This window comes from Pezoporus occidentalis, unplaced genomic scaffold, assembly GCF_034315485.1.
Source record: "Pezoporus occidentalis ecotype Australia unplaced genomic scaffold, CSIRO_AGI_Poc_V1 ctg37, whole genome shotgun sequence".
NCBI classification, from domain to species: domain Eukaryota; kingdom Metazoa; phylum Chordata; class Aves; order Psittaciformes; family Psittacidae; genus Pezoporus; species Pezoporus occidentalis.
The window spans coordinates 3,898,030-3,906,409 of NW_026915691.1; the positions used below are offsets into that span (position 1 = coordinate 3,898,030).

The window sequence follows — 8,380 nt, forward strand, 5'->3', positions numbered from 1 at the left end:
CTGGGGAGTGTGATAAGGTCCGCACTGGGCCTTCTCCTCTCCGGATTAACAACCCCAGCTCCCTCAGCCGCTCCTCATCAGACTGGTGCTCCAGAGCAGGGAGGGATAACGGGCACGGGAGGAAACGGAGGGCACGGGAGGAAACGGAGGGCACGGGAGGAAACGGAGGGCACGGGGACGCGGGTGACCGTGGCACGGGCACAGCAGCGCCCGCAGCCGGGAGGCGAGCTCCCCCTGGCGGCCGCCCGGCGCAGTGGCGCCGCGTGTCTCGCCTCCGGTGTCGGCGGCGCCGGTGCACGGGCGGGCGCAGGGCGGCAGCGCGGCCTCTCACCCCCCAGCACGGCGGGGCAGGCGGCCAGGGCGCTCCCCGGCACTAACGAGGTCCTTAAGGAAAGGTCAGCACACGGCCCCTGGGCCAGGATACTGCTTCCAGCCGGCGCCAGCCGGAGCCCGGCGGGAAGTACCGAGCTGGGCGATGGCCACTGCCGTGCCCGTGACGGGAGCCTGCAGCAGCCCATGGGCTGCATCCTGTGGGCTGCCAAGAGCAGCCCGAGCCACAAGCACCAGCTCTGCCGCCCTTCCACAGGCCAGGGAGGCTGCTCCCAGACCTGCATCTGGGGTGAGTTTATAGAGCCCCAGCACCCACAGAGCCTGCAGGCACCTTGGTGTGGGGATCTGCTCCCAGATAACGACCTGGCCCTTACACCCATAATTCAGGAGGAGACGGGAACATGCCTGGAGCTTCAGCTCATTAATTATGAACCGCCCCATTCGCTCAGGCCCTGGCTCTCCCCCTGCCTTGCTGGGGACCACAGGAGCAGCGCGGGCAGCCACAGCGATTTGTGCCAGTGTAAAATTAGCTCTGTGGAAAGAGCCATCGGTGCCCCGTGTCCTGCCCCAGGGCACTGAGGATGCTGTGGCCCCAGGAGCAGCCCCCATCCCTCTGCCAGCCAGCCCCAGCTCCTGGGAAAGCAACAGGGTCCCACCAGCACAGGGACCACAAGGACTTTGAGCCACGTGCAGGGACAGGATTTGGCCACGGGGATTTATTGCACAAGGAGGAAAGGGGAAGGCCCGTGCCTGCCTGCAAAGCCCTGCCAAAGAGACACAGAGCCAAAGAGGCAGCAACCCACAGCCATCAGCGAGGACCCCAGCTTGATTCCAGAGCCTACAGCATCCCGCTCCCAGCAGCTCCACCACCCGGCTCCAGGCGCATTGCAGGGCACTTCTGGGCTTGCAGAGATCCAGGTTTGCAACACCTTCACCAGCCAAGGTCTCAACGTGCTTCTTTGTGCTGTTTTGTCCCATCTACCCATGGACCAGAGGCGTCACCAGTGCAGCGGGGAGATGCTCATGTGGAGGCTGGTGAACGGCTGGCCCAGGCGTTATGGGGCTGGTGAGGAGGGGCCGAGCAGGGCCAGGAGGAGCAGTGGGGACAGGAGCTGATGGGGGACTCTGTGTGGGGACCCTCCACTGGCCGTGGCCCCCCGGGAGGCGAAGACCTTGCGGCCGTGGAGGGGCTGCGGCGGGCGGAAGTTGTTGGTCATTTTGGGGAGTGTGGAGCCCACGGCCGGGAAGTGGAGGGTGCTGACGAAGGCCTGCAGCTGCGCAGGAAGAGCAGGTGGGCAGCCCCAGTGCCAGGCACACCAGCCCCTGCCCACTTGTGAGGCCCCTTCCCTGCTGCCCCTGATGTGCACAGGGCCCATGCCATGGCCCCACACCAGAGTGGGGCCTCCCGCAACTCCTCACTGCTCTCCCAAAACCAGACCCGCAGGGTAAGTACATGAACCAGGTCCTTAAAAGGATCAGGTCTTCAGTTTTAAAGGAGGTAATTGTGTTTCAGTGGCTGCACTGAACACTTAGAAGAGCAGCTGGGCCATGACTCCCTCAAGGAGATACATCTGCTAATATGCTTGGACAGCAGAGGAAATCTCTATCCCTCCATCCATCCATCCATCCATCCATCCATCCATCCATCCACCCACCCACCCCCTTGGACCCTCTTCTAAGTTCCAGTGGGTTTGCTCCCATTCCACCCTCTGAATACTGGGGCTGGGTGGCAGAGCACTGTGGAGAGGATGTCTCTGAGCTGGCATGTGGCCATGGCTCCATTACTTAACCCTCATTAAATTAATTGCCTGGTTGCCGGGAGCATTACTGTAGAGATGACTTTGCCTGTGCTGAGGGGTGGGGAAGGGCAAGGAGAGGGGGCACGCGGGAGGCCCATCCCCTCGGGCTGTGCACGCTGGTACCTGCTCCCGACCGATCTCCACCGGCTCCTCAAAGACGGTCCAGACGACGACCTCGCTGCAGTCGGGGGTGGTGAGGGAGCCCTGGTAGCGGTAGTAGCCCGAGAGCCGGCCGGCACGCGGCAGCAGCGTGCTCAGGCGGAAGGTGGAGGCCAAATCCACAGAGTCCCCTGTGGGGTGAGACGTGGGCACTCGGCCTGTGCCATGCCAGGGACGTGGTGGGGACAGCAGGGCCACCCCCATCAGTTTCCCCTCAGCCAGATGGTGCCATAGGCTGTCAGGTCCCCCCCCCAGTGCAACCCCCTGAGGAGGGTTCTCCCCTTTTCGCCCCTACGCCAATGAGAAGGTGACTCACCTGCATGGGAGATGTTCCTCAGCCCCGCCACGATGGTGTTGTAGTTGGTGTTAGGAGTTTCGGAGACCTGTGGGTGAGGAGGGTGAGCGGCTGGGACGGCGCAGAGCCAGGTCATTCTGTGCTGCTGAGCACCCGCAGGCAGAGCCAGCCCCACGTCACCACAGAGCAGCAGTGGGGAAGAGCTCACAGCTCCCATTGCACAGAGCCAGCAGTGGGCACCTTGCACCACTGAGGTTCTCCAGCACCTCCCGGCCTTGGCCCAGCCTCCCTGCCCCTCTCGCTCCCTCGGAGCAGCCGTACAAGGCTTCACCAGCTGCACCTTGAGGGGCCTGTTCCCAGCACAGGGTCCCCTCCCTCCAGCAGTTGCAGACCCACCTGGAAGAAGAAGCCGAGGACTGCCAGCCCATTGGGATGCCCCTTGGCCTCTGCCAGTGTCCGGTACTTGACATTCATGTGCACAATGTGCATCTGGGGAAAGCACAGAGGGGCCAAGCATGGGCAACCACTCCCAGCTGACCCCCGGTGGAGGGGGGCTCGCCCATGGATCCTTCCAGCCAGCTTGGGGCAGAAAAACCTGCTTGGTCCCACAGGCACTTCCATGGGGAAGCTGCTTAGAGGATCCAAGCACCTCCATGAAGGAACATCTTTTGAAGGGGTGTGGGAAGGGGGCAGCAGTCCCATGTGGCCACTGGCCACAGTACATCAGTTTTGCTCTCCTCCAGCTGATAATTACTATTTTAGAGGCACGGAGCCTCTTTCACCCAGAAGGATCCCAACATGCTTGGCAGAGCACACTCCTGCACTCCTGTTTGCATCCACTGACTCAGCGGGGCACAGAGCCCTCCAAACCCCACCCAGTGCCTCCAACAAGGCAGTGTGGCCCACACACCACAAAGCAAAACCTTAGAGTCTTGCATCAACTGCTTTTTAACCACCCAGGTGCCCTGTGCGGCAGGCAGCTGCCTGTATCCCACCATCAGCACAAGTGATGGGAGCACAGCCAAACCTGCCAGCACAGCATCCCAGAGCCTGTATGGCAGCCTTAGGATCACACCTTCCCAACCACCAGCATCACACCTTCCCATCACACCAAGGACTCGGGCCACCCAGAGAGCGTTTTGTCTCACCTACCTCCATGGGGAGCTGGCACCCGTCGAGAGTGTGCTCGGAGCCATTCCCAGCTGGGCTGCCCCAGTGGAAGTGGAGCTGCAGTGCCCGGTACTTGCCAGGGAGGCCCCCGCTGCTGATGGTGATGTGCTCAGGGATCAACTCACTCGCCAGGTTCAGCATCACTGCAAGGGCAGTGGGATGGGGTGAGGATGGGGTGAGGATGCAGGACAGCCCTGGCACACTTGGACTCATCCTCCTCAGGCTTCATCCCAGCACTAACACACCCCCACAGGGGCAGAGGACACCCCGATTGGTGGTGGAACTGAGCCGGGGCAGGACAGTGCTTTGGAGCTGGGAGGGGGATAGGGTGCCCCATGCAGCTCGTACCTGTGTGCCCATCATTTGTCAGCCTCCACTTGCCCGGGGGGGCCTGGTCGTAGCCTTCGAAGAGGATGTCCCCGAGGCCCCGGTCCCGCTGCAGCCGGCGCCTGTCGATGTTCACAGGGGACTGCTTGCTGCCGCCGCACGTGGCTTTCAGCTCCTTCCAGTGGCTGGGGCCTGCAGAGGAGGAGCAGGGGCACCACGGGCAGCCACCGAGGCACAGGGTGCTGGGTCCTCAGCGAGCCCTGCAGTCCCGGTCAGCCCCACTGTGCTCGCCTGCATCCTGCCTGGCCAGCCTTCCTCCCTATTGATGAGCAGGGACTTATTGCAAGCCTCATCCATAATGCAGCAGGGTTTCCTCACAGGGCTGGGGGCTATATTTAGCCTGGCACACTGCTGGTGAAGGGCAGGCTTTTCTTCCAGCCCCTTCTGCCCATCCCTGCAAGCAATCCCTCCCTGTGGGGCTATGCTGGCTGCCAACCACAGCCCCTGGGGCTCACACCAGGGCTGGGCAGGGGAGTGCTCTATGCAGAGGGATCCCACTGCCCCATACAGCACCTGCGAGGGAAGGACAGATAGGAGCCACTGAGTAGGGATGGAGGAGTTGAGGCCCATTCACAGGACACATGGTTTGGGTTTTACCAGTTTAGCACATTTTACCCCTATGTGTGCTGCACTTGTCCCGCGGGAGCAGGTGACAGCATCTGGGGCAAATCTCACATGGGGTCCACAGGACTGCATGATCCCCATCAGCAGCTGCCAGGGTAGGGGGTCACCATGGCAAGAGCTGTCAGTGTCAGCAACCAGCTTTACCCACTGCAAACACAGATTGCTGCCTGGGGGCCTTGAGCAATGGCCCCCATGGCTGCCACCATGGCCAGACCACACACCACATGTGTGGCTCACCATGCCCGTCACCCCAGCATCCTCTCTTCTTGCAGCACTGGACACTTCTTGCGGTCCACAGCTGTGGGGTGGGACATAGCCACCCTGCTGGTCACTGCTTCAGTGTGGCTGCCCTGACACCCTGCTCCTTCACCTTAAGGCCCCAGGGCAGCCGGAGCTGCCCGTGCTGGGGTGGTGTTGGCATTGGGCTGCATCCCATCCAGGGAATGGGAATTCCCCTGACACCTCCAGTCCTGTCCTCCCAGGGCACCCCCAATCCCGGGGCAGCTCAGAGCATCCTCCCCTCAGCACCGCTCTTCTGCTCTGGCACACATTCTGGCTGGGCAGCCTTTGTCTGTAACCAGGGTCTGGAGGGGCTGCTCCTCCAGCAGCACCCCGCGGTGCACCTCTTGCATTTGCCACCCTTCCTCTTGGGCAGACAAAACCACAGACACACGCTCACCTCCACCTCCTGCCCCCTGGGCTCAGCCCCGTGTCCTTCCCTTTTCCTCTCCTTAACTCCAAGCACCTTTTTGCCCGGAAACCCTGGGAGCTGCAGCCTGGCCGTGCCACCGTCGCACCAGCTCCCCAGCACGCTGCTGTCGGGTACCCCCACACATCGCCCCCAGGCACCGATCCCCAGAGCCCTGCTGCGGGCATACGGCCAGCCCAGCGCTGCCCAAGCCGCTTCCCACCAGCCCTGCTCCCCTGCTCTGCCACCCCTCCGGTGAGGTTGGATTGCTGGTAGCACGGAGCGCTGCTCCGGCAGGGATAAGTGGAGTCCAGATGCACATCAACCATGGCCAGTGCGCATGGACCGCTGGGCACGAGGCGTGTAAACCCAAGAGCTGTAAAACAGCTGGACCGTAGCAGCTGATTAAATGCTCGTTGATCTTTAATTAACCTTTTACAAGCTATTTGCCTGCTTCCAGACAAAGTGCCCCCAGCCATGCTTCCCTTCCCCTACTTGCTGCCTGCCCAAACAGAGCTATCCCCCCTCCAGCCAGGCCCGTGCCCCACGGCCCCCTCAATGCCTTGATGGGGTTGCTAATGGCATGTTTTACATGCGTGATTTAGCTTGCTCCAGGTGGAAGCGGGGAGGCTCCCAGACCTGGGTGGAGTGGTCTTGAGCACTTGTCCCCAGTCTCTGTATAAGCACAGCTGAAAGCGAAGCCCCTCGAATCGATCCCACCTTGGTGTGATACGGGTGAATCTGCCCTTTTCCAAGCCATGCTCCCCACTGCAGCCTCATTGATGCTGCCCAGAGTGCCCTGGGCCAGGAGCTGTGGGGAGATGTAGGGGTCTGAATCCCACACAGCCCTGACACCCCCATCCTGCACATGGCACCACTCACCGCACTGGGGGTCCTGTGAGTCATAACACCACTGCCCTGCAGAGAGAGGAGAGCTCAGTGCAGGTGATGGAGACAGGACCCACTCCCCAAACCCACCCACAGCCATGCCCAGCCCCCCCATGGCGAGAGCACCCCTCATCGCAGCCAGGGGTCCCGCCAGCACTTGTGTTCATCCCGGTTATTCTTAGCACTGGTGCTTTCACACCTTCCCTGCCTCCCCCAGCCGCTCCACAGGGAAACCTCCCTCAGCATCTCTCCGCTCCGTGGCAGCCAAACCTCACTGCTCACGGGGCTCCATCCCCAGCTGCTGCGGGAGCATCCCCCCCCTGCGCACCGTGGGGAGCCCAGGCAGCCCCTCACCACACACATCACCTTCCCCTGGGTGAGCAGGGAGCTGAAGGTGCTGCCGCAGCCCCCACCGCTATTCCCGCGGCTCCCGGGGTGGGCTGGCAGCAGAAGGCGGCTGCTGGGGGCCGACGGAGAGGCCCGTGCCCACGCTGCGGGGACTTAAAGCTCGCCCCATCGCTCAGGGCCACCTGAGCCGGAGCTGCTGACCTCCCACCAGTGCTGCGCCCGCGCTCAGAGCAGCTACAGGGACTGCGCACCTGACACTGGGTGCCGGCACAGCAGACGTGGGGATGCCGAGGATGCCAAGGAAGGCAGAGCCCTGCTCCTGCTGTCTGCACAGCACCCAGAGCCATCACCTCTGCAATGGGAGCCAGGGAGCGCGTCCCTTCCCTCCTCAGCTCCCTGTCCTGCTCCTGGCAGGAGGCACAGAGCAACCCGGTGCTGCCCAGGGCCAGCCTACATGAGCGGTCCCCACAGACGCCATGGGGCCATGCTAGCAGGCTGCTGCAGGTGAGATGAGCTATGCTTCCATGCCAGTTGCGACTGCTCGGACCAGCAGGATGAAAGTAGCCCTGCCTGCCTGCCTCAACCCATGCTGCTCGTGGTGCCAGCCTGCAGCAGCACATCCAAATCCTCGCTGTGGCAGCACAGGACACACCAGACCCACAGGAGAGCTGGGAGCGGGATGGAGCAGGACTCCGAGGCTCCCCAGGGCAGGGACCTCAAGCTCTCCTCCCCGCCGAGGGGAAGCTGAACTCCTTTGAGGTGCTCAGATCCCCACCCACCAGCCCTTGCCTGACCTCGAGCATCCTCTGGCAGCAACCAAAGGAGCCTGGCCCAGATGCAGGTGAGCACTCAGCGCCTCAGCCCCGGGACAGCAGTTCTGAGGTTTCATCCTCACTGGTGATGCAGGTCTGTGGGGTGGACAAGCTGAAGCCCAGCACCCTAATGCCCTAAGGGGAACCCTGCCCAGGCACCTTCCAGGGTAGGCTGAAATCTCCTGAGCGCAGCAGCACAGTGGGGACATGCACCAGTGGGGAGAAGGGTGCTGGGAGGTCCAGGAGAGAACTCCTGGGCCAGACCAGGTCCCCCAGCACCCAACCCCCCGGAATATAGCAAAGGGAAAGGAATAAATGGGTTGGCACAGGCGCACCCCGGCCCGCAGCCCAGGACCCCCATCATCTCCCACCATGGGACCCACCATCCCCTCAGCCACCCCAGGCGCGGCGGGAGCGAGGCAGCGCATCTCATCTCATCTCATCTCATCTCATCTCATCTCACCTCCCGCGGCTGCTTGCACGACGAGAGGCAAAGTCAGAAAAGTTATTCCCAGCCCCTGCGTGCCCATGGCAACGGCAGCGGGGACCCCAGCACCCCGTCCTCCTCCTCCTCCTCCTGCGCAGTGCGCCCGGGCAGGCAGCGCTGCCAGCGCCCAGCCAGCCCGGAGGAATCCTCGGCTCCAGCCTGTGCTCTGCTGTTAAATATTCATCACAAGGGCTGAGTTTTTAACTCCTCGGCTGCTAGCGGGGAGCGGGGGAGCGGCCCGGCCCCCAGCCAGCCCCGCCGCGCCGTGCCAGGCCCCTGCCCGGGATGCCAGCACAAGGGCAAGGCAGGGAGCAGGGGCTGGAGGAGCCCGCTCCCCTCCGAGGGGCGGCCCTGAGTACCATCCTGCTCCCCATTCCCAAAGCAGGGGCTCGG

The 8,380-nt window shown here is 63.0% G+C and overlaps 1 protein-coding gene across 2 annotated transcripts; it reads right to left on the minus strand.

The window, feature by feature from the left end:
- Nucleotides 1–1,018: 1,018 nt before the first annotated feature.
- On the minus strand, nucleotides 1,019–8,168 carry LOC134170197 (carbonic anhydrase 15-like). Of its 2 annotated transcripts, XM_062631413.1 has the most exons (8): nucleotides 7,964–8,166; nucleotides 6,335–6,370; nucleotides 4,102–4,272; nucleotides 3,736–3,896; nucleotides 2,980–3,072; nucleotides 2,605–2,671; nucleotides 2,253–2,419; nucleotides 1,019–1,604 (listed from the first exon to the last, which is right to left on the minus strand). In XM_062631413.1, the coding sequence occupies exons 1-8, from the start codon at nucleotides 8,028–8,030 to the stop codon at nucleotides 1,386–1,388; spliced, it is 981 nt and encodes a 326-aa protein (XP_062487397.1). In that variant the 5' UTR covers nucleotides 8,031–8,166; the 3' UTR covers nucleotides 1,019–1,385. The 2 variants fall into 2 exon arrangements, with proteins under 2 accessions (XP_062487397.1, XP_062487398.1); XM_062631414.1 differs by lacking the exon at nucleotides 6,335–6,370 and having other exon boundaries at nucleotides 7,964–8,168.
- Nucleotides 8,169–8,380: the final 212 nt, after the last annotated feature.

Bases quoted from the DNA above. Each gene is read 5' to 3' on its own strand.
- LOC134170197 (XM_062631413.1), bottom strand. From the start codon at position 8,030: ATGGGCACGCAGGGGCTGGGAATAACTTTTCTGACTTTGCCTCTCGTC. The intron at 3,897-4,101 runs GTACGAGCTGCA...CTGCCCTTGCAG, and splicing joins GACAAATGATGGGCACACAG to TGATGCTGAACCTGGCGAGT. The intron at 2,420-2,604 runs GTGAGTCACCTT...CTCACCCCACAG, and splicing joins GAGGAACATCTCCCATGCAG to GGGACTCTGTGGATTTGGCC.